This window comes from Culex quinquefasciatus, chromosome 3 (assembly GCF_015732765.1).
Source record: "Culex quinquefasciatus strain JHB chromosome 3, VPISU_Cqui_1.0_pri_paternal, whole genome shotgun sequence".
NCBI lineage: Eukaryota > Metazoa > Arthropoda > Insecta > Diptera > Culicidae > Culex > Culex quinquefasciatus.
In genome coordinates, this window is record NC_051863.1 from 155,968,245 (window position 1) to 155,995,666 (window position 27,422).

The 27,422-nt window shown below is 33.1% G+C and overlaps 1 protein-coding gene across 1 annotated transcript in view; it reads left to right on the forward strand.

The window, feature by feature from the left end:
- Positions 1 to 19,121, forward strand: part of LOC6050316 (potential E3 ubiquitin-protein ligase ariadne-2) — a 46,426-nt gene extending 27,305 nt beyond the window's left edge. Inside the window, exons 2-5 of the mRNA XM_001866911.2 lie at positions 3,843 to 4,561; positions 14,017 to 14,385; positions 14,454 to 14,723; positions 18,172 to 19,121. Coding sequence (XP_001866946.2) covers positions 3,843 to 4,561; positions 14,017 to 14,385; positions 14,454 to 14,723; positions 18,172 to 18,318 — 1,505 coding nt within the window. The 3' untranslated portion in view covers positions 18,319 to 19,121. The remainder of the gene's footprint in view (positions 1 to 3,842; positions 4,562 to 14,016; positions 14,386 to 14,453; positions 14,724 to 18,171) is intronic.
- The last annotated feature ends 8,301 nt before the right edge of the window (positions 19,122 to 27,422 follow it).

A 27,422-nucleotide genomic window follows, 5' to 3' on the forward strand; every position in this document is an offset into this window, starting at 1 on the left:
ATTGATTAAAAAATTCATAACTCGGTCAACGATTTTTTGCACAACCTGAAAATATCTGAAAAGTTGGCATTTTATGTCCTCTAAAACATATCAAAAAATAAAAAAAATTAAAAATAGTGTTTTTTTGCAAATCAAGTTTAAGTGATAAAAAGTTAAATAAAAAATCACCAAATTTTTTTTACCGTGTATCATTTTTTTCCAGTGTAGTCCGTATCCATACCTACAATTTTGCCGAAGACACCAAATCGATCAAAAAATTCCTTCAAGAGATACAGTTTTTGAATTTTCATACATCATTTTTGTATGGACAGCTGCCAAATTTGTTTGGAAAATTATATGGACAAACTAATGATGCAAAATGGCTTCTTTGGGCATACCGAAAGCACCAAAAAAGTTTCATTCGGATTAAAAAATACATAAATTAAAATTCTAAAAAAAAGACCGATTTCGTAGAGAATTGCTCTATATCGAAATTTCACTAAAGTACTTTTTGATTGCAAATTTGATTTGATATCGAAAAATTAAATTCAAAAATTTTGCGACCTATGTTTCGATTTTTTGAAAAAATCAGTATTGATTAAAACATTCATAACTCGGTCAAAGTTTTTTTTTTGCTCGTTCTAAAGATTTCTGAAAAGTTGGCATTTGATTTCCCCTGAAACATTTTAGAAAATTTAAAAAAAATAAAAATAGTGTTTTTTGCATATCAAGTTTTGGTGACAAAAAGTTTCAATTGTCAATTTCAATCACCATAAAAAAATAACGTGTATCATTATTTTTTTCAGTGTATTCCATATCCATACCGAAGGCATCAAAAAAGTTTCAACCGGATTGAAAAATACAAAAAAAAAAATCGAATGACCGAAATCTCACAGAATTGCTCATAGGTCAATGATCAGAATCAAATTCTGAACAAATGTCTGTGCGTGTGTCTGGATGTGAGTCCGTGCACCGAAAAATATGCACTCGATTATCTCCGGACTGGCTGAACCGATTTGGACTGTTTTGGTCTCATTCGATCCGTCTTGGGGTCCCACAAGACCCTAGTTAATATTATGAGGTTTAGAAAAGTACTTCAAAAGTTATGCAAATTGTGAAATTTATATGTAGCAGTATAGCCAAATTTGGCAGCTGGCTATACAAAAATGATGTATGAAAATTCAAAAATCTGTATCTTATGAAGGAATTTTTTGATCGATTTGGTGTCTTCGACAAAGTTGTAGGTATGAATATGGACTACACTGGAAAAAAATGATACACGGTAAAAAAATTTTTGGTGATTTTTTATTTAACTTTTTGTCACTTAAACTTGATTTGCAAAAAACACAATTTTATTTTTTGATATGTTTTAGAGGACATCAAATGCCAACTTTTCTGAAATTTTCAGGTTGTGCAAAAAATCTTTGAGCGAGTTATGAATTTTTGAATCAATGCTGATTTTTTCAAAAAATCGAAAAATTGGTCGCAAAAATTTTTCAACTTCATTTTTCGATGTAAAATCAAATTTGCAATCATTTTTTCATTTTTAAAAATTAGTGCACATGTTTGCACACTTTTGAAAAAAATATTTTTGATAAGCTGAGAAAATTCTCTATATTTTGCATTTTTGAACTTTGTTGATACGACCCTTAGTTGCTGAGATATTGCCATGCAAAGGTTTAAAAACAGGAAAATTGATGTTTTCTAAGTTCCACCCAAACAACCCACCATTTTCTAATGTCGATATCTCAGCAACTAATGGTCCGATTTTCAATGTTAAAATATGAAACATTCGTGAAATTTTCCGATCTTTTCGAAAAAAATATTTTCAAAATTTTCAAATCAAAACTAACATTTCAAGAGGGCCAAACATCCAATATAACGCCCTTTTCATATATTTTAATTTTTGTATTTTTTAATCCGGCTGAAACTTTTTTGATGCCTTCGGTATGCCCAAAGAAGCCATTTTGCATCATTAGTTTGTCCATATAATTTTCCACACAAATTTGGCAGCTTTCCATACAAAAGATAGAGTGTAAACCTGCTGATAGCCGACTGCTTAGCGTCCCAGACCACCAATTCGAAGGCGTGAGTTCGAATCCCACCTGATTCATTTTTGTTTTTGTTCATTTTCAAAGTTCAAAGTCATGATTCCAAAGTTCAAAGGTACCGGCCGGGATTTGATCCCTGAACCTTCTGCTTGTGAGGCAGAAGCTTCTGCTTGTGAGGCAGAAGCCGTAACCATTAGGCCACGGAGCCGGTTCGGTGATTTTTAATTTCACTTTTTGTCACAATGACTTGATATTTTTTAAACTTTTCAGAATTTTCCAGAATGGGCAAAAAAAGTTTCACCGAGTTATTATTTTTTGAATCAATACTGATTAAAAAAAAAAAGAAAAACTGGTAGCAAAAAAAATTCAACTTCATTTTTTGATGTAAAGTCGAATTTGCAATCAAAAAGTACTTTAGTGAAATTTTGATAAAGTGCACCGTTTTTAGGTGACTTTTTTGAAAATAGTCGCAGTTATTTTTTTTTATTAGTGCCCATGTTTGCCCACTTTTGAAAAAGTAATTTTTAAATGTTGAGAAATTTTCCATATTTTGCCGTTTTAAAAACATAAAAATTGATGTTTTCTTAGTCTCACCAAAAAAACTTACCATTTTCTAATGTCGATATCTCAGCAAATAATGGTCCGATTTTCAATGTTAAAATATGAAGCATTCGAGAAATTTTCCGATCTTTTCGAAAACAATTTTTTCAAAAATTTTAAATCAGGACTAACATTTCAAAAGGGCCAAACATTACATATCAGAAAATGAAAAATAATTATAAATAGTGTTTTTTGCAAATCAAGGTTTAGTGACAAAAAGTGAAATTAAAAATCACCCATTTTTTTAACGTGTATTTTTTTTTCTTTTCAGTGTAGTCCTTATCCATACCTACAACTTTGCCGAAGACACCAAATCGATCCAAAAATTCCTTCAAAAGATACAGATTTTTGAATTTTCATACATCATTTTTGTATGGACAGCTGCCAAATTTGCATGGAAAAGTATATGGACAAACTAATGATGCAAAATGGCTTCTTTGGGCATACCAAAGGCATCAAAAAAGTTTCAGCCGGATTAAAAAATACAAAAAAAATCGAATGACCGAAATCTCAGAGAATTACTCGATTCAAAAATAAATATCAACTAATGTTATTCGTATAAAATTTACAAGCCATACTGGTGCAGTTACTGTATTGCAATAATAGAGTTCGTCAACATTTTCTATTCTTCTGTCATGACATTACTCGTACGCATTACTCTTATCTTCTTGGTATGTCACATAAATCACACAAAACACATCGCACAGTGCATACCTATTTCCCATTGAACTGCTCTTCAGCCGACTTGTTTCCGAGTCAGCAGCCCGGCAGTCAGTGGTGCTGGGGTTGGTAAACCCTATTATTCGTTTTTCTCCCATGTCAGATCTCCGAATTGTCTAGACACTCATTGTGAATCATGCTCCTGCGCTTGCCTGTGTGCAGCTTGGCACGTACCTACCTATAGCAGAGCTCACACACGAATCTGTCTCTCATGCGCGATGAATATGTTGTGCTGAACCTGTTCAAGTCAGAGGAAAAACGACCAACTCTGTTTTGCTGGGCTTTATTGTTATTTTTCAGTGTCATGGTTGGGAAATGAGAGGCACAAAAAAGTCGCTTAATTGGTGGTGAACCCTTCAATGGAATTAAGCATGATCGTGTTTTTTTATGGTTCAAATCCAATTCTAAAAATATATATTTTAACTATTTGTAATTCAGCCTACATGTTCCCAGAAAATAATAAAGTCTTTTCTTTCTCCGCTCTTCCCCCAGGCCTAGAAGACTGCGACATCGAACAGATCGACCCAAAACGGTCCGACCCCGAATACTTCGTGTACGAGTGTCTGGACGTGGAGGAGGTCGAAAAGCTGCTCAACGAATCGGTGGAAAAGCTCAGCAACGTGCTCCAAATCACTCCCTCGCTGGCCAAAGTCCTACTGCACGAAACCAAGTGGCGAACCGACGAAGTGGTCGAAAAGTACCGCAACAACGCCTCCAACCTGCTCGTCAGTGCCCGCATCAAGGCAGCTCCGGCCGCAATGGCCATGGCAATCGCTTCCACCTCGTCCGCCACCACCGTCAGCATTCCGCTGATTCTTCCAACCGTCGCCGGCCAACTCGTTCCCGGACCAAGTTCCAACCCTGCACCAGCAACTTCAACTCGCAGTTCATCCCCGCCTCCGACCGCCTACCGGACGCACCTTTGTCCGGTGTGCGTCACCGTCCAGGCCGTCGACAAGTTCCACGCGCTCTCGTGTCAGCACTCGTTCTGCCGCGATTGTTGGGCGATGCACTTTGAGATTCAAATCAGCCAAGGAATTTCCACGCAGATCGGCTGTATGGAGCAGCGCTGTGACGTCCGGGTGCCGGAAGATCTGGTGCTGAACCTGCTGAACCGGCCGATGCTTCGCGACAAGTATCAGCAGTTTGCCTTTGCCGACTACGTCAAAAGCCATCCGGAGTTACGGTTTTGTCCGGGGCCAAATTGTCAGGTGGGTGAAGTTCTTTGACTTGAATATGGAAATCGAGTCAAAATATTGCGATGAGTATGAGTTTATGTTAAAAGAAGCCATTTTGCATTATTAGTTTTTTTTTCATACAAGTCTCCATACATTTTTGGGGGCTGGTCGTGGTCATACAAATGGGAATGTAAATATTTGAAATTCTGTATCTTGAGAAGGGATGTTCTGATCGATTAGGTGTCTTGGGTAAAGTTGTAGGTTATAATTCCCACTAAGAAATGTAACGACCCGATCAATCTGATGGTTGAACAAAATCGGGCTGACGAAGGCCGATCGGGGCGTAACATTTCTCAGTGGGTTGGGACTTTTCGGAAAAAATCGGTACACGGAAAAAAATCTGATTTTTTTTATGCATCTCTTGATCACTACAAAATAAATTTGCAAACACGTATTTATTAATTTTAGAATATTTTTTTTAATATTTTTTAGACGACTAGAAAAGACATCTTCTAAACCTTATTACGATATGGTGCATAGAAATAATAATTTTTGAAAAATCGTGTTTTTTTTGGAAAATTTCTAAAACTTGTACAAAATGATAGGTAAAAATCAAATTTTTAGGAAATTTTCTCAGCTTTTCAATATTTTTTCGGTTGTGCTTTTCTTTCAAGAAGTATTTTTTAAATGCAAAAAATACATTTTATAAAAAAAGGTGTAAAAAAGGTTAAGATTGCGAATTTGATGTTGCCTGTCCAGCCTTTCGATTTTTTTTTTCCAAAACATCATTTCTCCTCAAACATATTTTGCACCATCACGCAATATGGCGCAGAAGTTGTCTTTTTAGTCACCTAAACTGCCGTTCTACGAATAATTGTCCCATGTTATTTTTGGACGATTTTGACTTTTTGTCATTTTTGAATTTAGTTTGACGTATACTTTCAGAAAAAAAAAACAAATAAAATGTGGCACTTTGTTCGGAAACTCTTGAAAAACAACACCAAGTCTGTTTGTCCCATCGTTGCATTTCTATCAGCCCGGGAGCATGTTGACAGCTTCCATACAAACTGAGCGTACCCCGTTTTGTGGGCCCAGTGGGCCTAAGATGGCGGCCTTCGATATTATCTAGCCAAACTTTTGAAAATGGCGAATAGTTTAAATAAATAGAGATTTTAAAAAATTATTTTTTTTCAATTTTTTTTTATTGCGTTAATTTATAGAGGGCAAAGAGTTAACAATCTTACTACTTGATTTTTTTCTCAAAAGTTGTTCTATGAGCTGTAAATTCAATTTTAAGTTTGCAGTCCTATGTAACCGAACAGCGAAAATCTGAATCGTCATTCTTCGATGCTTTGCGCCATCTGTTGGAATTTTTGAGCTTTTGATCGCGAATTGTCCCACCAAGTATTTGCTATTGAGAGATTCGACAGAAACGTGAACGCATCCTGGTGACGAGTAGAAGCACTACGCAACGATGTTCGGAATGACAGCGTGCTTGGAAATATTTTTTTTTTTTTGCAGTTTTTGATTTTTATTTCCTTCAAATATTTTTTACCGTTGATGAAAGTTATTGTAAAGTGTGGCAATTGCATAAACGAATCAAATGATGTATAAATCATAGGGGCTGAAGTAATTTTTCATGTTTTTTCCTCAAATTTATCAAAAAGATTTTTTGAAAAATTGATTTAAAAAAGATTTATTTGATTGATAATGCTCCTTATGTATTTATTATTGATAGAACAAACTATTAGAGTCATATTACAGCATAATTACAATAATTTTCTCAAAAAATTGCCAGTTTTTCGAATTTTTCTAAAAATTTCCAAAAAATCACCAAAATGCATTTTGAAGGTCAATATTTTGGTCAAACGGGAAGAAAAGTAAAGTATAAACACTTTTACATAATATTTTATCATTACTTTTAACTTTTGCAACATTTAACTCAAGTTATCCAAAATATCGATCATCTTTTTAGAAAAATCGATTAAATAAAATACCAGTCACAATTAATCAGTACAAATCTTCACGCATTATGATCGTTAGCGAAATTGCCACACTTTGTAATACCCTACTTTTCTGAAAATGCTTGATTTTTCATTATAAACGCGATTTTTCCCTAAAAACTGCTCAAACTGTATGGGGGCTGTCATTTCGAACACCGCTGGAACAACAGCGAACCTAGCGGAAAAAATGTCGTCGAATTCTTCAATTGCCGTTCAAGAGCCAAACGACATGCGACACCTAGTGTTGAGTAGCAGAACAGAACGAAGAATGTCGATTGAAATTTCCGCCCTTTGAGGTTATGTATGCGAATTCTGTTTTGTTAAATTCCAGCGTTCAAAACAACTTTTGAGCAAAAATTCGAGCTGATACTTTGTTAACTTATGATGCTCTATCATTTTAAACAATATTATTTTTTCAAAATTATTTTATTTCAAATATTTTTTTTATTGCGTTAATTTATAGAGGGCAAAGAGTTAACAATCGTACTACTTGAATTTTTTCTCAAAAGTTGTTCTATGAGCTGTAAATTCAATTTTAAGTTTGCATTCCTATGTAACCGAACAGCGAAAATCTGAATCGTCATTCTTCGATGCTTTGCGCCATCTGTCGGAATTTTTGAGCTTTTGATCGCGAATAGGCCCCCAAAACCAAAGCTAAAAACTCGATTCGCCACCTACATTCGAGTAGAAGAACTTTGGTGCAAGGTTACGTTTACGTTTTTGCGCGATAAGTGCAAAGGCGAGTGAAAACTATTTTAAGGTTTTTTAAAACAAAATTGATCTTTTGTAATAAAATAAAGTTAACAGGAGGCAAGAAATAAAAAGTTCTATCGATTGACTTTTTGATTTTTTTGCCAAGTTGCCTTTTTCATTGAAAATTCTGAGATCCGGATTGAAAACGCGAGAATGAGGTTAGATTGCAAATTTTGAAAATCATTCCAATTACCATTTTTCAAGCAGAGCTTTGCTTTTATGGTAGTAGTGCCTTTAAAAAATATTTGTCCACATGAATAATCTTCATTCTCAATTGATTAGTTAGGTTTTGGTTGATTAAAACATGCCCTTATTTTGAATCAGATAATGAACAGGTTAAATCGGTCATCACAAAAATATTTTCGTTTATATCAATTAAGCTATTTATTTCTTACCTGAAAATGGTATAATTTGCTATTAATGTCAATTTTATGATGAAATAAAATAATTTCAAATTTCAAACCAACTTACTCGCTGTAGGTTATAATGAAAACATCACCCAAAGTTTCAGCGCCCTCTAGTGGGGGGTAATTTTGACGTTTGATTGCCTATCATGGAATCAATAGTTAGTTATACGAATCATTTTGTCATGTGCGTAGAGACATAGAAACCGATTGAAAAATTTCAATCGCGTTTTTCTCAGTTGCACTTTTATGAACATGAGACAATTATGCGTAGAACGGCAGTAAAACGTATAAAAAAATCAAAAATTAAAAAAATATTGTATTAGGAAAAAAAAAATTTTTAGGTCACGCAAAACTGATACTGTGGCTTGTTATTTCAATTTATATATTTTTTAACAAAATCTTTTAGTAATTAATAATAAAAAGTTTAATAATAAAAAGTCACATTTTTCAAGTTAATCTGTTATGCACTTCAAAATAACTCATTGTATCTTGATTATTCACCAATAAAACCGAATTGAATTGAATTGAATTGAATATCAAGAATCTTATATGTAACACTAGTTTATATATTTGTTTATTTTAAAACAACCTAATAAAAACAATTTATGACTTTTTTTTTACTTTTAAACACAATCAAGCATTAGTTCCGGCCCGCCACTGCTTCAGAAAAATCTGATCTGGCCCGCAAGGCAAAAAGGTTGAGCATCCCTGGCATACAACTTTACCGAAGACACCAAATCGATTCAAGCAATTCCAACTTAATATTGGCAGCTATTATAAAATCAAAAATCAGTATCTTGAGACTGGATGTCCTGGTATTGATCTAGAACTCTCAGAAAAAATAGTGACACTCTTAAATAAATAAAACCACTTAATTCGTGTATTCGAACAAAAACATGATCGTGCAAATTAACTATTTAAAAAACTTTCATTTTTGGGTACGTTTTTATTGGTCAAAGTTCATTTCTGGATTTTTTTTTTTTGAGAAGGTCCAATAAACCAAATTTTCAGTTTTTTTCTCTTTGTGTGTTTTTTAATACTTCTGACTCAAGGCGGTTTCAAAAACACCCATAAAGCAAAAACTGGAAATTTGGTTTATTGGACCTTTTCAAAAAGAAACTCCAGATTTGACAGTGTTGCCAATTTTAAAAAAAATATATATATATATAATTTTAAAAACGCAAATAAAATCGAAACAAATATTTTGACTTTTATTTAAGATGTAAAATCAAATTTGCAATCGAAGGGTATTCAACATAAATTTTTAAGTCGTGCACCATTTTCGGATACAAAAAGAATATATTTTTTCGATAACTTGACATTTTTTACTCATGACGTGTCTGATTTTCAATGTCAAAAAAACGAAAGTATCGTAAAATTTTCCGATCTCTCGAAAAAAAATATTTTCCAAATTTTAAAATCTAACCTAGCAATTTAAACAAATTTCCGACCACATCAAATGTTATTGTTAATTTGGAACTTTAGCCGAATCTCAAAAGATGATTTTTTTGCTGTCTGAATTATTTTTCTGAAATGGTTACTTTGCGCAGTCCAAGTGGTTAAAGATCAATAAATAGAAAAAGAACAAGAATTTTACAAATTTCAACAATTGGTAAAAAATCTAAAAGAAAAAGTTAAAATAAATTTAAAAAAATACAGAAGCAAAAAAAACTAATTATTTTTGATCATTTAAAAAAAAATCAAAACTACAAAATATTTCAAAATAAAATTCGGAAATTTTGAAATATTCAAAGGAATTTAAAACCAAAGAAAATGTTTTTTTTTTATATTTTAATTCTTATTTTTTTAACTTAAACCTTTTTTTTGAGTTTTTGAATGATCACTTTTTTGAATTTGTAATTTCTTAGAAAAAAAATCGACAAAATTGAAATATTTAATGTAATTAAAAGAAAAAAAAGGTCGAAGATGGTATCATTCCCTGGGAGCAAAGACTGTCAATGATGATTCTGAATTAAGGGTCAAGAAAAAAATAAGAGCTATTCTCTACGAAATCGGTACTTTTTCTTAAATTTTAATTTTTGTAATTGTTAATCCGACTGAAACTTATTTGGTGCCCAAAGAAGCCATTTTGCATCATTAGTTTGTCCATATAATTTTCCATACAAATTTGGCAGCTGTCCATACAAAAATAATATGTGAAATTACAAAAATCTGTATCTTTTGAAGAATTTTTTTGATCAATTTGGTGTCTTCGGTTCTCAAAAGGGCGAAACATTCAATATTACGCCCTTTTAAAGTGTTAGTCTTGGTTTACAAAATTTGAAAATATTTTTTTCGAAAAGATCGAAAAATTTCACGAATGTTTCATATTTTAACATTGAAAAGCGGACCACTAGTTGCTGAGACATCGACGTTAGAAAATGGTGTGGTGTTTTGGTGGGACTTAGAAAACATCAATTTTCCTGTTTTAAAACCTTTGCATGGCAATATCTCAGCAACAAAATGTCGTATGAACAAAGTTCAAAAAAACAAAAAATAGAGAATTTTCTCAGGTTTTCAAAAATATTTTTTTCAAAGGTGGACAAAAATGTGCACTTATTTAAAAAAATGAAAAACTGCGACTATTTTCAAAAAAGTCACTTAAAAATGGATTTAACTTGAAAATGGTGCACTTTATTAAAATTTCACTTAAGTACTTTTTGATTGCAAATTTAATTTTACATCGAAAAATGAAGTCGAAATTTTTTTGCGATAAATTTTTCGATTTTTTGAAAAAATCAGTATTGATTCAAAAATTCATAACTCGCTTAAAGATTTTTTGCACAACCTGGAAATTTCTGAGAAGTTGGCATTTGATGTCCTCTAAAACATATATAAAAAATAAAAATAGTGTTTTTTTTTGCAAATCAAGTTTTAGTGACAAATAGTTAAATAAAAAATCACCAATTTTTTTTACCGTGTATCATTTTTTCCGGTGTAGTCAGTATCCATACCTACAACTTAACCGAAGATACCAAATCGATCAAAAAATTCCTTCAAGAGATACAGATTTTTGAATTTTCATACATCATTTTTGTATGACCAGCTGCCAAATTTGTATGGAAAATTATATGGACAAACTAATGATGCAAAATGGCTTCTTTGGGCATACCGAAGGCACCAAAAAAGTTTCAGTCGGATTAAAAAATACAAAAAAAAAAAAATCGAATGACCGAAATCTGGAAGAACTGCTCATAACCGAAATGAAAAATTAATCACGATATGTTAAATGCATGGTTGTTACGGACGGCGCGGATCGCGCGGATGGCGCGGATGGCGCGTATCGCGCGGATCTGGCGCGGATTTGCTGGCTAATTTTGCTCAGGCGCGGATTTCGCGCGGATAGCAATTTTGATAAACAAAATAATTGAGAACGATAGAAATTCTTTCAAATTACAAAGGAAAATATTATTAGGAATTAAATGAATTCAATTTTTTTCGTTAAGTGCGAAAACATCAATTTCTAAGAAGTTGTAAATGAAGAAAATTTTCTTCTAAAAATTATTGATTGCTTTTTTTTCCTAATACGAAACTTTGAAATAATCTTCAAGGCGCGATTTTTTTTAATGTATTGAGATTTGTTATATAAATTTAACATAACATAAGAACTCATTATTTTTAAAACATCTGCTTAACAATTCAAAAAATACCAATTTTATTAAAATCAAAAAAACAAAATTCGAAAAATTACAGAATTTTAAAAATTTGAAGCTGTGAAACTTTTTAGATTTTCTATGTTTTTTTCAATATAAATTTTTTTTTTAAATTTTTGGTTTATTGAAAAAAAATAAAATTCTGTTGCCACTCTGATTCAGGTAGAAATGATTCTATTCCCAATTATCACAACATGACGAAATCCACTTAGAAATCTGCTAAAATCTTCGTCTAAAAGCAAAATGTAATGTTAAAATTAAAAAAAAAATAAGAAATCTGGAATTCAACAATTTGAAACTCCAGAATTTACATGTTCAAATAATTAAAAAAAGAATTCATAATTTGAACTTATAAAACTTATAGACTCAAAAAACTTAAAAGATGAATTATTCAATTGAAAAATTACGAAAATATAACAATTGATTTTTTTTGTTAATTTTTAATGTTTTAAGAAAGTTTTGAAGTTATCAAATTATTAAATTATTAAGTTATTAAATTATTAAATTATTAAATTATTAAATTATTAAATTATTAAATTATTAAATTATTAAATTATTAAATTATTAAATTATTAAATTATTAAATTATTAAATTATTAAATTATTAAATTATTAAATTATTAAATTATTAAATTATTAAATTATTAAATTATTAAATTATTAAATTATTAAATTATTAAATTATTAAATTATTAAATTATTAAATTATTAAATTTTTAAATTTTTAAATTTTTGAATTTTTAAATTTTTAAATTTTTAAATCTTTAAATTTTTAAATTTTTAAAGTTTTTAAATTTTTGAATTCTTAAATTTTTAAATTTTTAAATTCTTAAATTATTAAATTTTAAAATTTTAAAATTTTAAAATTTTTAAATTATTAAATTATTAAATTATTAAATTTTCAATTTTTTAAATTTTTAAATTTTTAAATTTTTAAATTTTTAAATTTTTAAATTTTTAAATTTTTAAATTTTTAAATTTTTAAATTTTTAAATTTTTAAATTTTTAAATTTTTAAATTTTTAAATTTTTAAATTTTTAAATTTTTAAATTTTTAAATTTTTAAATTTTAAATTTTAAATTTTTAAATTTTAAATTTAAATTTTTAAACTTTAAATTTTTAAATTTTGAATTCTTAAATTTAAAATTTTTAAATTTTTAAAATTTTAAACCTTTAAATTTTAAATTTTTAAATTTTAAATTTTAAATTTTTAAATTTTAAATTTTAAATTTTTAAATTTTAAATTTTTAAATTTTTAAATTTTTAAATTTTTAAATTTTTAAATTTTTATATTTTTAAATTTTTAAATTTTTCGATTTTTTAATTTTTAAATTTTTCAATTTTTAAATTTTTAAATTTTTAAATTATTAAAGTACTAAATTATTAAATTATTAAATTATTATTTTTTTGCCATTTTCTTAGTTCGGATCATTTTCGGAGTCATATTTTAGTTTAGAGAAATTTAGAGAAGAAAATAATAGGCATTTCGTGTTTCGATTTTCCAGAGTTAAGTTTTGGCGAGAATTATGAAGCATTAAATCCCTAGATTTTATAATTTGGTGATTTATTTTATGGTTTTAACTTGTTTTCCTGAATTTATTTTTAAAGCAACGATATTTAAAGTGTTGCAAAAAATGCTAATATTGTTTCAGAAATGGCAATAAAGGTTCCATTTGGTACAGGTGGGATATGAACCCACAACTGATCAACGGTACTGATCCAAATGCCTTCTGTATTATTCTTTTTTCGTTTAAAATTTCATTCATTATGTTACTCTCTTCTATGTTTGTCGCGATTTTTTTTATATGGCGCGGATTTCGCGCGGATCGGGTTTTAGGGTCGGCGCGGATCTGGCGCGGATTTTTTTTCAACTTTTCCGTAACAACCCTGAAATGCTTCTTCGAACAACACAAAGAAAACCATTTTTTGATTTGATGCACAATTGATTTAGATCAAAAATTCTTTCAGTGGCTTCAAGAAGGCAACAACCGGCACATGCTGATTCCTTTTGGTGTTGAAATTCGTTAAATTGAATTTAATACAGAATATTTTATAGTGATGATCAATTTTATTCAAAAATGATCAACGGCTTTAAACTTTTATTTTTGAGTTTTTGAATTCTTTTTTTATTTTAAATTTTTGAATTTGTGAATTCTTCAGTTTTGGATTTTGTTAATTTTGGATGTTTGAATTCCTAACTTTTGAATTTTGGATATGAATATTTTTTGCTCGTGTTCACAAAAAAGAGCTGACGAAAAAAATCTCGAAAAAAACCTATCAGCTTTTAAAAACATGCTTGATTGTTGTTCAAATTTCTCATTTTCAGCAATAACAGCCATGTACACTGGAAAATATCATATTTACTGATCTAGATAATTAGTAATTTTATTAACATGAACTGAAAATCAAACCACTAAAAACAAACAAGACAAATAAAGTTTCTTGTAGGTAGTATTTAAAGTTGATAAAATTAACCTCTTGATTCATGAACAAAGGAAAACCTAAAAAATGAAAAACTGGGGGCAGTCCAGGTTGGAAATCTTGGTTTTTGAAATTTTGCTTAAAATTATGTTGAGATCGTACCTTGTAAAGGTTGAACAAAACTTCAAAAAATTAAAATTGATTAGCAGTAAAATTAACATTGTATCTCTCTTTTCCCATGTGTCCAACAGATCATCATCCGCAGCGCGGACATCAGCCCGAAGAAGACGACGTGCAAGGTGTGCACGACGTCGTTCTGCTTCCGGTGCGGAATGGACTACCACGCGCCCACCGATTGCCAAATCATCCGCAAGTGGCTGACAAAGTGCGCCGACGACAGCGAAACGGCCAACTACATCAGCGCCCACACCAAGGACTGTCCAAAGTGTCACATCTGCATCGAGAAGAACGGCGGCTGCAACCACATGCAGTGCTTCAACTGTAAGCACGACTTTTGCTGGATGTGCCTGGGGGACTGGAAGGCGCACGGTTCCGAGTACTACGAGTGCTCGCGGTACAAGGAAAACCCGAACATTGCGCACGAATCGGTGCACGCGCAGGTGAGCGGTTCGAGTCCAGAGGACGCTGAGTTGAATAACTGAGAGTTCCTTCTTTCTTGTTTTGTTAGGCCCGGGAAGCGCTGAAAAAGTACCTCCACTACTACGAACGCTGGGAGAACCACTCCAAGTCGCTGCAGCTGGAGCAGCAAACGCTGGACCGGATGAAGGCGCGCATCAACGAGAAGGTCATGAAGGGACTGGGCACGTGGATCGACTGGCAGTATCTGTTCGATGCGGCCGCCTTGCTGGCCAAGTGTCGCTACACGCTGCAGTACACCTACCCGTTTGCGTACTTTATGGAGGCTGGCTCGCGGAAGGATCTGTTCGAGTATCAGCAGGTGAGTCTGGGGATGCTTTATCGATTTTATATTTGTACTATCAAATTTGCAATTGAGAATTTCCTGTAAATTTGCTCCGAAAAAACAACTTTTCACTTTCGCTTACTCTCGGTGCTTTCGATACAAAACTGCCCCCAACTTTCGGCAAAATGTTCTTTTGCACATTAGTTGGTCACTCACTTGAAAAATAATCCCGAAACATGTAAATAATTAGCAAGCGCCATCAAAAAAACAAACGCGCCAAGTCTTTTGACGTTTGACTTTTGACGACCCATTCCAATCGAAGGCATATACAGAACAAAGGGTGGCGGCCACCAACACCAGCAGCAGCGCCTGTTGGAGTGAGCCAGTGCTGCCAGGAAATTTTCTCTATAAATGATATTTTTCGTGAGTGTTCGCTTAAAATTTCATCAATTTTGGCAGCACTAAGCAGACCCAAAGGAGCGCTGGAAGTGAAAAAACTCAGCTGAAAATAGGAAAATGGGCGTAGCCCAATGCACTCGACTGATTAGAATACATTTTGGAAATATTTTTTTCAAATGCTTGTAAAAGGAATAGAATGGTTTTTAGTAAAAGTGAAAATAAACAGAAATGTTCACAAAAAGTTTCTCTACTCGATGGTGTACTTGGGTTTAGTAAATTTCAAGGAACACTCCAAATTATCCAGCATCATTCCAACACGACCGTTTATTAGGCTTAAAATGGATTTTAGTCTCTTGACCACCTTTTGATACGATGCAACGGCGTCGAGATACAGCAAATTTTAAAATTTGAAATTCAAAAATATTTATCAAACTAACGACCTTCTCAATTGTCATTATCGAGTGAAACAGGCTCCATAAACACAAAAAAGGCTTTTATGAGCCAATGTTTCATCGATATTGGCCAGAAACTATCAGAAAAAAACAAAAGCTAACAAAAATAAAATAAAAGCAGAAAACATAAACCAAGAAAAAAATTCTGTATTTTTTTAGTAAAACAAAAGTTGCTCAAAATAACCTCCGAAACACAGAGGTTTCCTAAATTTCTTTCTAAAATCAATTTCTAAACTGCAATACAAAAGTTGCGGCCTAAACAAATTTTTAATGGGACAAATGGAAGTCATATTTAAAATACGTCCATGGAAAAATAATGTTGAAATTCTTAAACTTGATGTCGACAGAAGATTGTCAAATAAAAGAAAATCCACGATAATAAATTAAAAACTGCCACAAATATGTAAAATCTATATAATAAAAAAATAGAAAAAAAAAACAAACAATAAAGGGCGTCGTTTTTCCTGTCTAGTCTAAGTTGGATTGAAAACTAAATATATCTGTTAAAAAACTTATCTCAATTCTCTTATTAACCCTCTTCAACCCAACCCCGCTTCGATTTAAAAAATCGCCGAAAATCCATTTTTCAACCCATTTTTGATCTGTAAAAAGCATTGGAAAGAAGAACTCTTAAAATTTTAGAAAATGTATGGGTTGGAAGTTTTACTTGTTTTATGTGACTTTGGCAATGTTTTTAAAAATGTCATTTTTTTCGGGGTCAACTTTGGCTGTGTTTTTTACTAACATTTCCTATATTTTCAGTAAAAAGAAGTATGCAGTAATTTTTGTAGTGTCCCAGACTATGCCCCTACCCATTTTTTGCAATTTAAATGATAATGGTGCCCTTTTATAGCAGAAAATGTGAAAAATAAGCAAAAAATTGAAAAAGTTACTGTAAAAACATGGAAAAAATTAGATAGGCAAAATGTAATGATAGGAGGTGGTAGAATAGGCCAAGTACTACCGAAAACAAACACAAACTTAACAAGATAAATGCAAATTAAAATACTAAAAATGAAACAAGAGAAGTTAAGTTTTTCGTAGAACAAAAGTAGCTCAAAATGACCTCCTGAACACGGGAAAAATAAAAATATTCGAAAAAATATTTGGGCAGTAGAGGGTTAATTTCAAACCTTTGGAACGTTTTTAATTAAGCTTTGTCTTCAAAAACCCAAAATAGGGGAAATTCTCGTATGTTTGGCAGGTTAAGCACTCGCTCCTAACTCCATCCAGTTTGCTGATTTTCACTATTTAAACAACTAATTTTGCAAAACTTTTGATAGAAACTTGCTTGCTCACTTTTTATTGAACTATTTATCACTCGAGTTCAGTTGAAAACGCTTTTAATTTGCTTTAATTGAATGTCAAAGTTCTGACCTGCCAACATTAGAGGCACGCTGGAATTAGATGCTGTTCCCCTACACTTAAAACGAGCTTCCGTGGCCGTGAGGTTACGGGTTTCGCCTTGTAAGCGGAAGGTGATGGGTTCGATTCCTGTCTGGCTCGGCAAAGTCAGATCCCTTAAAAGAGTTAATATGCTCACTGGGAATACTGACCGGTAGGGGATGGGTTTCGACTAGCGGCGTGCTGGGTTTCCAATCCAGAGGTCGTGAGTTCGATTCTCGTACCGGGATGATGAAGTTTTTTTTAAGTTTTTTTAATCACTTAAATTTCATTTTTATTACCTTAATGTTTCAGATAAATATATGCTAGAACTCAGCATTTTTTTTAAACATATTTTTTTTCACTAGCCAGGCCTACCGCGTCAGGTTAACCGCAATGATCATACGTTGCTGTGCATAAATAATTTGTCTACACAAATAACTATTTGTGGTCAGTTTCAAAAAAAGATGAAAACATTAAATTGTGATATTAGTTTTTAATTTAAAAAATAACAAGAGATGGCGAATTAAAGTTGGGAAAAAACTAAAACTTTATAAAATATGAATTTTAATAAAAATCGCATGTTGTCATTTTTGATAAAAGGTTGACAAAAAAAAATAATTCTCATTAATTTATTTATGTGTGCTTCATGGAATTTTTTAAAAAACTTTATGCTTTGATTTGTTTTTCTCTAAATCAATTTGTTGACTTCGCTTTTTTGGGTATATAAAATTTCCATTTATTCTATTTCATCAAAATAAATCAGCTCCGTTTTGAAGGCAACGACATTTTCCAAGTTGTTGAGAATTTGCATTCCAGTTGGCCATTAGGGTGACAGGGACACCCTAGGGTTGGATTCTTTGGGAAAAATTAAGCATCCGTGCCAATTTTGAGCAAAATCGGTTAAGGTTTAAGAGCCGCTATAGATCGTTAATGTTGGTGAATAAAAATCGTTTCAAAGTCTTATTTAAATCTGTAATAACATTTCAGGACCAACTCGGACCGCTTTGCTCTCTTGGGCAAAATTGCAGAGCGTTACATTTCACATCAGAATCTCAAACTTGAAGAATTTCGACACAATAAACAGCACCTTCTGGGAAAAATTGATTTTTTTTTTGTTTTTTTTTCTCCATACATTTTTTCAAAAAGTCCGGCCCGATTTGGCTTGAAATTGGCACAGATGCTTAATTTTGCCCAAAAACTTAAAAAAAGGAACCCGCTCGCACTAATGAAAGCATTTGCTCCCTCAGGCCCAACTGGAGGCGGAAATCGAAAACCTCTCGTGGAAGGTGGAACGCGCCGAAACGACCGACCGGGGCGACCTCGAGAACCAGATGGACGTGGCCGAGAAGCGGCGGACCACGCTGCTAAAAGATTTCTTCCCGACGGAGGCGTGAGCTGCAAGTGGTAACAAGAGAGAGAGAGAAAAAAAAAACGCAATCTTCGAACATTTAAAATAGTGAACAAAAGCGGATATTAATTACTCACCACAACACACACGATACCCACCTTGTGCTGTTTTAGAACCTCTCCATCCTTTCCTTAATTAGTTTGATCCCCTCCTTTATCCCGTTAGTTTGTTAAGATCGATTTTCTTTCCAACCGTTAGAAACCATAGCATAGAAGTGCACTCGATTTTGTCTTCAAAAAGCGAGACTTTCTGAAGCGGTCAACGAATTGATTTCGAAATCATGTTATTTTAAATTTATAGAATCAAACGAAATAAAATACGTAGAATGTCCTTCCCCCGTAGGCGAATAATAGATAATTCTTTTACTTTTAAATCGACAACCTTTTCTTAATTCGTTATTCCTACACGTGCACCAAATGATCTTCAGACGTTAAGATAATCTGTAAATGATAAAAAAGTGGAAAATTTTACTTATACTAAACACAACAAAAAAAACTCAACCCGAAATCCAGAGAGATGCTGTAAAATAAAAACAACTAAAAACTCAACCCGTAAACTAGAAAATAGAAAAATGTGTGTTTTGCAGAAGCGGCACCGCAAAGTCGAAAAAGTTTTATTTCATGAGCGTGAGGCATTCTTTACAACGCAAAAAAAAAAAGAAGTTCGGGCGGTAGGAGCGCGCGCTATTTATTCATTTTACTGTGAAATATGATTGTGTATATTGATAATGAGGTGATTTAATCAGGATTACAAGTTTAGTGTAAGGTGAATAAAAACATAAATTATAAAAAAAAGAGTTTTGCTTTGTTGAAAAAAAATCCGAAAGCTATTCTTCGCTACACTGCCCACCATTGAAAAACGGCTAATATCCACTTTTGGCAAAAACGAGATATCAGCACCAGGTGGTAGAGGATGTTCCAACGCATCCTCTGGAACTTGAATTTCACTGAAATAGTGTTTAGACTTGGCTGCCGATGCGAAAAACCAAACGGCTAATATGCCACTCTTATGGGAAATTGCCTTGACAGAGATTTTGTGACAAACACTAAAACGCGTTTTTCTCGGAATACTTGATTTGGCATAATAGCCAAATTTTCAATTATGGGCAGTACATCATACAGCAGTTTCCCCGATCCTTCTTTGATTTAAGTGAAACTTTAATCTGATGGGTTAGTTTTGGTTCCTGATCACGAACCCAGCTTCTATTTATCGATATCTTGTGACGGAGGGACGATATGACCCCTTTCATTTTTCTAAATTTTATTAAAACACGTATTTCAGTACATTCAGGAACTATTGTGTTAAATTGGACACCTGATTCGATGGCGTACTACAAAAAAAAAACACTTTTTTTTATTCCATGAAAATTCAGTTTGATAAAAAAATCATGCTTTCCACCCGTGTTTAACTCATTTTATGTGATTTTTTTTTCGGAGCAGCGCGTGGCCGAATGGTTACGCTGTCCGCTTTGTAAGCGGATGTTTCTGGGTTCGATTCCCATCTGATGCAACCTTCCATCGGATGAGGAAGTAAAATGTCGGTCCCGGCCTTGGTTGTTAGGCCGTTAAGTCATTCCAGGTGTAGGAGTCGTCTCCATGCCATAAGTACAAACAACACACCAAACCAAGCCTACTCCGGTGGAATCGCTGGCGGCGGTTGGACTCGCAATCCAAAGGTCGTCAGTTCAAACACTGGGGTGGAAGGTTCCTTGGAGTAGAAAGAGGTTTGGTTGCTCTCCCCATTCAAGCCTTCGGACTCCTAGGTTCGAGCCGAAACTTGCAATAGAGACCACAAAAGACCCGGGGGTCGTTAATGTGGATGGTTTGATTTTTTGATTTGATGTGATTTTTTCAAGAGACAAGAGCTTTTTTTAATTTTTTTACATAGAGCCAAACACACAGACATTTGCTCAGCTTGTGATTCTGAGTGGATATGTATAAATGACGGTAGGTGTAGGAGGTCTAATTAAAAAGTTAATTTTTCGAGTGATTTTATAGCCTTTCCTCATAAAGGTGAAGAAAACAAAAAGTTTTCTTGTTTTCACGAACCCTTTGATGCTGTTGGCTCGCAACATTTTTTTCGGCAAATTAAAATCAGACTTAAAATCATTAGTTTTCAAAAAAAAAAAAAAATTCTTGCCAACATTTTTTTTTTTTCTGCTGAAAAAAACTTTGTGATGCTGTACAAAGAAAAATCACGAACATAAGCACGTGAAAAAATATTTGCATAATGAAACAGAATAATAACGTTACGCTCATAATTGTTTAGATCGAGCTCTATTTTCGAATGGGGTTTCAATAGCTTTGCTGTTTTTTTTTAAAGTTCCCTTGGTATTTTGATAAACTAAGTTAAAGATAAACAAAGCCGAATCTCAAAAACCAAAATCTTAAAACGTCGAATTTCGAAAGGAAGGATTTTGTTGTTTACTAGAATACCATAAAAATAATCATTTGATGTTGGTAAAAAAAATCAAAAATATAGAAATAAAAAAATGGAAAAAAGGGAATAAAAATAACAAATATGCTTACAGTTCATACTCGATTATCCGAAGTTTCGATTATCCGAAGGTTTGTATGACCATGACTAAAAAATATTGATTGATAGACATTTGACACTTGATTTATTTCATCCTTTTTTAAATTTTGGGATTTGTAAAATTTAAGTAAAGTTCGTACTCGATTTTCCGAAAACCTCGCAAATTTTTACCTCCGTAAAATGGAAAAAAAAATTATGTTTCCATTGCCTAAATTATTACTCCAAAAATGCTCAAACGTTTTCAGAATAAAGGATGGCATTTACGAATTCAATAATTAAAAAAAAATTAAAATTTTAGGAATTTAAGAAATTAAGCACAGTTTTTTTTCGTATTTTTCTAATTTCTTACTTTTATCATCTAATTCGAGTTATGCAACCCCATTTTTGATAAATTTTAATTGGGTACTGCCAATTTTTATGTACAACGGTAAAAAACACGATTAAAAACCATTTCTGATCACTTTTTTTCATTTTAATGTAAAAAATTTTTTTGACAAGACAACATATTTTCGATGGATCAACTATGGTCCCCTTGGAACGACTTGTCAAGTAGGAGCTTTTCTGTCAAGAAGGACCGCGAGGTTAATTTTTCAAAATTGATTTAAAAATCAATTTTAAGCTCTTTATGGTCGTACAAAGGGTCATTGTACTTAGAAAAATAAGCTTTATCGCTGTGAACAATAATATCAGCCAGGGTTGTTAAAATATCAAAATATCAGCTCTCAGCAACTACAATTATCTCACCTGAATATTCATGCCCCAAATACAACTGCTCTTCTCTCTTCATTGAAACTCTCAGCGCCGAACATAGCCGAACACGTTTTCGTATTTACCCACTCGCGATTGACATTTTCCTTTTCTCTCTCATTCTCGCTTCCACGAACATCCTACCGCAACAGCGTTTAACCACAAAAGCCGCCACAAAACCAATTTCGCAAACGCAGTTTGACGGGACGTCATGCGTGGTCGGCTTCTAATAGCCATCTCGCGTTCTCTCATTGCAGTTTTCGGAGAGATTGAGAGACTCAGCGGTGAGAGCGCATAGTCGAGGAAAAGGGAAGGAGTGATAGAGAGAGAATGGCATCGCTGGGAATCACGAGACACAAGAAGAGATCTCACAAGCTATAGTGACGGCCGCTATACTCTCGGATATTTTTGGTGCAGAGATAACCTATTGATAGCTTTTGTATCACTCTTTTGCAACACTGATATCAGCAATCTGAGCATCATTTTAGGACCCAATTGTTGAATGCCTATTAAATTAAAATTATTATTTTTAATTTTTCATCGCCGCCATCTAGGATTTAACCATTTTGAATCACTTTAGAGTAGTTTAGGGGTCATACTTAAGCTCCCCTAAAGTGTCCACGTGGTTTATGTATGGTCCCATAATAAGAAAACGAAAAAAATATCCGAAGTGAAATTTTGCCATGGCCTTCGGATAATCGAGTCTGAACTGTATTTGAATTTCCTGATTTTTTTTAAATTAAATATTAACATTAGAATTTTTTAAATACATTATTTTCAATTATTCAATTTCCGAATCTTACAATAATAGAAACTGTATTTTTTTGTAATCCTTAACTGTTTTATTTATTCATGTTCAAAAAACAATTTGAATATTTTTTGAGTGCTGAGTTTTTAAATTTATTGATTTTGGAACGTGGAAACTAAAAAAAATGAATTTTGTACTTTTCGAATGTACAAATTATGGAAATTTTATATTTTTATTTTTTTTAATAATAGAAAATATGTGTTTTTAATAAACATTTTTTATAAAATATTACAAAAATCTTCAAAAACTGAAAAATATTTTTCAAATGGTATTGGAATTCCCGACATTTACAGACTTTTCAACAATAAACCACAAATTCCCGAGATTCGATCCCCTGTCCTTAGGATTGGCAAGCAAAATGCTTTCCACTTTACCGTGGAACATTGGTAGGTAGCAATAAGAAATGAGAAGAATTGAAAGCTTTCCCATTAGAAATTGAAGTACAAGAAAAATTCGGAAAACAATGCAAACGGTCGTAACCACTTACCTAGGGTGGCTCCTCACCTTCCCAAAAACCGTCCAACTTCAAGCAAAACTTACTTGAGGATTTTCCCTTAATACTCTATAAAAGGGAAGCATCAACAATTCCCGTCTTTCAAATCCCCTATCCTTGTCCCTGATGCGCGGTGGAGATGGGAGCGGCCGGCAATGGACGGCTGCCATGGTGGTGAGAATCTGGTTCAGGTGGAATTGGTTCTATTCCCAATTATCGATTCCTAGGCCACGTGGGCTTAGACAATCATCACATCACATGGCGAAAATCCAGTCTGCAATCCGCTAAAATCACCGTCTCCTAGCGAAGCGATAAATCACAAATTCCCGACCTCGGGATCCAAATTACGTTTTTTTTTTATTTAAATGGAATTTCGGATAGTGTTTTTTGACAAAACAAACAAAACACCACAAATTAATGACTATAAGCTTCTATACGTAAGTTTTATTTGATTGTGTGTGTGTGTGTTTATTCGTAGTAATAATAGGAAGGCGTATTTCTTTTTCTTTTTAAAAAAAGGTTGAGAAATCTAAACTATTCCATATCTCAAAAAACACTATAACAAATGATTTCGCGCAGCGGAAGTGTGTCGTGGCTGTAATGAATATGTATATTGTAACTTGCACTTAACCTTTTCTGATGTGTTTGTTGCTTGCTCTATTTCTGGCGATCTGCACACACATCTGTCTAACATTAGCAAGAACAAAAAAAAACGAAACTGGGTTTTATTCTATTGTTTCTTTTTTTTAACTGTTCACAATGTGCTTTATGTGTGTGAAGTAGGTTTAAACTGTCAACATAATTAAACTCTTTCTCTGGTTTTTACACTTTCACGCACGCACATTAGCCCTCACTTTTCTGTCTCCACTGCTCTTGCGCTGACTCGCACTCGTCTAAAAACAATATAAAATGTATTTTTTCTTCCTGTGTTGTTGTTTCATTATCTTTCCTTTTTTTGTGAGTGTGTGATTCACCTTTTTTAAAACACTGTAATTTGCTTGCTTTCTATTTTTTATAAAGATTTTCTTTTTCTTTTATTCACCTTTTGCACTGTGTGTATAGTATCGCTAAATAAAACTGTTTTGAACAGCATTGCTTTTGCATCTTTTTTTGTTTTCTTCAATTATTTCATACCTTTTTTATTTCTCACCACTATCTAGCAACTATCCACAAACTGTGACTCTTTTGCTCTCTCTCTTTCTGCCTCTCTCGCTCGCAATCACGCTCTCTTTTTTACACTTGCTTTCGCGTGTAACAACAAAACATGTTCAACCTTTCCCTATTCCTAGCTTATAAATGACTTTCTCTCTCTCTCTCTCTTTCTTTATTTCTCTCCTCTTTAGAGCTTGTTTGTTTATCACCGATTTTTGCTTCCTATTTATTTTTCTGTTTTGTTTTCGTATCTGTGTTTCCGTTTCCAATTGTTTTGTGGCGATTTTAAAACTTTTTTGCTTCTTTTCTTTTTTTTCTGATTACAGCTAATGGAGTCTCTCTAAGGTTATTCTTGTTTTTATTTTGTTTCTTGTTTTTTTGCTTGATACACTAAACCTCTACTTAGTAGTATTCGCATGGTAGCCAATAGCTGTATAATTATCAATTGTTTAAAGTCCTAGTTCTCTTATACGTATATGTTTCATGTGTGTGTGTGTGTGTGTGTGTGTGTGTGTGTGTGTGTGGGTGTGCAAATAATAACAAAGAGTCGTGTCAGTGCCACTTTATTAAGGGGTCGTCCATTGGTGACTTTTCGAGAGTGTCCAGCCCTTAGAGAGAACGCTGACACTGACAGAACCTTTACGACGGGTATATTTGCTTGACTTTAATGCGATATTAACAGTAGAGTACATAACTTAAACCTGAATCTGAGGATCAAAAAACATAAAACCTAAATCGAGTGTGTCCGTCTCTGTTCTGCGTGTGAGTGTGGAAACTCGGCACAAGACAGTGAGCAAGAGAGCAACTCTCTTTCGTCTGCTTTCCGTCCGGAGTGAGAGAAAACTGGAGCAATCTAGAAAAAAAGAGAGTCGCTCCCTTGCTCACTGTCTTGCCTCGAGTGTAGAACCCTGCCGGAGCGTGCACGCATTTGAATTTTCTCTCGCTCTCTCCAAAAGAGCTTCTCTTCGAGAGAGGGCGAGAGTGACCGTCAGTGTTTTTAATTTGAGAGGATTAAAATCTCACAAATGGAAGACCTTACAGCACGCATTACTGGTTATTTTGAGGGTGTTTTGTGTGTGTGAAGAAACGTGCATCGCTCCGCCCATACTAACATTCCTGCCTCTCCCTCTCTCGCTTTCTTTCGCTCTCATACTCGATAAATGGTAAGGAAGTTATTTACGAATCCTAACGAAATCTTTACCTCTCAGTCGTAGTAGAATACGCGCTTTAAAAAAAAAACGATTAGTTGTAGTAGTGTTGTGAGTTTTTCATGCATGTGTGTTTGTGTTCATTTGCAGCTTCTCTACTAATCTTCATCATGTTGTTCAAAAGCAGTCTATCTTTCTTGTGTGTGTGTTATTATTTCCCGCTAAAATTAAGTTTCCTCTCATTGCTACGTATATTTTCGAACCACTTTTAAGAAGCAGTCCCGTTCTAATAGTTTTTTTTTCAAAATTTCCCCACTCGCTCAAGACTAGCACACTAAATAGGAGCGAACGTTAAGGGTTTGTTCAAACAATGGCGCAACAGACACAATTTTGAAAACACACACACGCAAATTTAAAGTAAAAGAATCGCAAATTAAGAGAGAGGAAATTGTCGTCGCGGTGCGCAAAGGTGAGATCAAACGGGCCACACGTGACTCTTGCGCTGCTTTACAAAAAAATGTGTGGTAAATTCCGACGAGATCTTTCAAAGCATCAAAATTCAACGGTTTTGGTGAACTAAACGCGTGCGTGTGTGTGTGTGTCAATCTCTGAGATTATAATGGCTCGCTCGACAGATCGTGATCACGGTTTCAGCTGTTACTGTTTATGTCATTTTGAATGTATTTCTGCTGCTGCTGCTTCTTCTGGTTAGGAACTGTTGCCCAAACGTTAATGTTTGGTTCTTTTTAACACTACGTTGATGGTTTACTTTTATTTTTGATTAAGTTTTTTTTTTCTTGCAGCATCAAATGGTTCATAATTCGTGATAGAGCTGCTTGACATTTTTTTTCCAAAAAGGCTCAACTAAATATCTCTATCCTGATGTCGATGGCAAAACAAATACTAGGTGCGTTGATGCTGTAAAATTTTACTATTCGCGAAAGATTTGCATTTCTGTACTTTTTTAAAGGTTTGTTTCCTCTCTTTTTGAAAAATATATGTACGAAAGAACAATAGCTTGAAAACTTTGCCGCAGTGACCGTTAAGAGAGTGAAAGAATAAAAAACGAAGAGCATAAATAAGAGAGAGCACTTGGAACTGCTCTCTCTCTCTCTTTCTCGATACGGTTTGGCTCTTCCGGAACATATTTTTTTAAAGAGAAGAGACAAGCTCAATACCACAGTCCAACAAAATGTTATCTCTCTGAGATACAACTTTTACAAATTTTTATATTTGCGTATTTTAATATCGAGAATCTGTAATTTTACGTTTACATTAAAATTTTATAAAAATATAAAGCATCACATTTGGAAAATATGTTTTATGTTATAGTTTCAAAGAAGTATCAACAATTATTTTTATTTTATTTTATTTTTTATAAGTATTGATTTTTTGAAGAGATAATGATTTAAAAAATTCAAACAAACTAATAGTTTAACCATTTCAAGCCTGATGGGTAATATTTATGACCCAAACATCGAAATTTTCTATAGTAGCCAATAATTTTCGCATGGTCTTCAGGATCATTTTCCCATAATTACCTAAAAAAAATATTTTTTAGAAAATTCTGGCCTGAAAGTCACAAAAAGCTTGCAAAAAGAGGATTTTTTCAGCACAAGTCGTACATTTATACGACGAGTGATGAAAAAATCAAGTTTTGCAACGAATTTTATACAACGTTTTTTGCAATTCCGAAAAATTCCGCTGTTAAACTGTCAACTTTTCCTGTCCTTCTGGAGAAACGAAACGGCCTACTTTTCCCTACCTAAAATAACTGAATGGAAAATTAATACCTTTCAATACCAGTGCTGAAAAGTTGAGTTTTTCAGCACTAGTATCGAAATAGTAGTTTATGCAACAAGTTGCAAAAAGAGGATTTTTTTAACACGAGTCGTACATTTATCCAACGAGGTTCACCGAGTTGGATAAATATGAAGAGTGCTGAAAAAATCAAGTTTTGCAACGAGTTCCATACAACATTTTTTGCTATTCCGAAAAACACCCATTGAGTGAAGTTTAAAGTCGAATTTTCATGTATTTTGTCAATAAATCGTTTAAATCAAAAAATGTTGAAAAGTGTTACTTTTCGAAACAAGTGCTGAAAAGTTCAACTTTTCAGCACCCATTTCAGAGCTGAAAAGTAGAACTTTTCAGCATTTATTTTGAAAAGTGTTGCTATTCGATTCTGTTATGTTTGGTACAGAAAA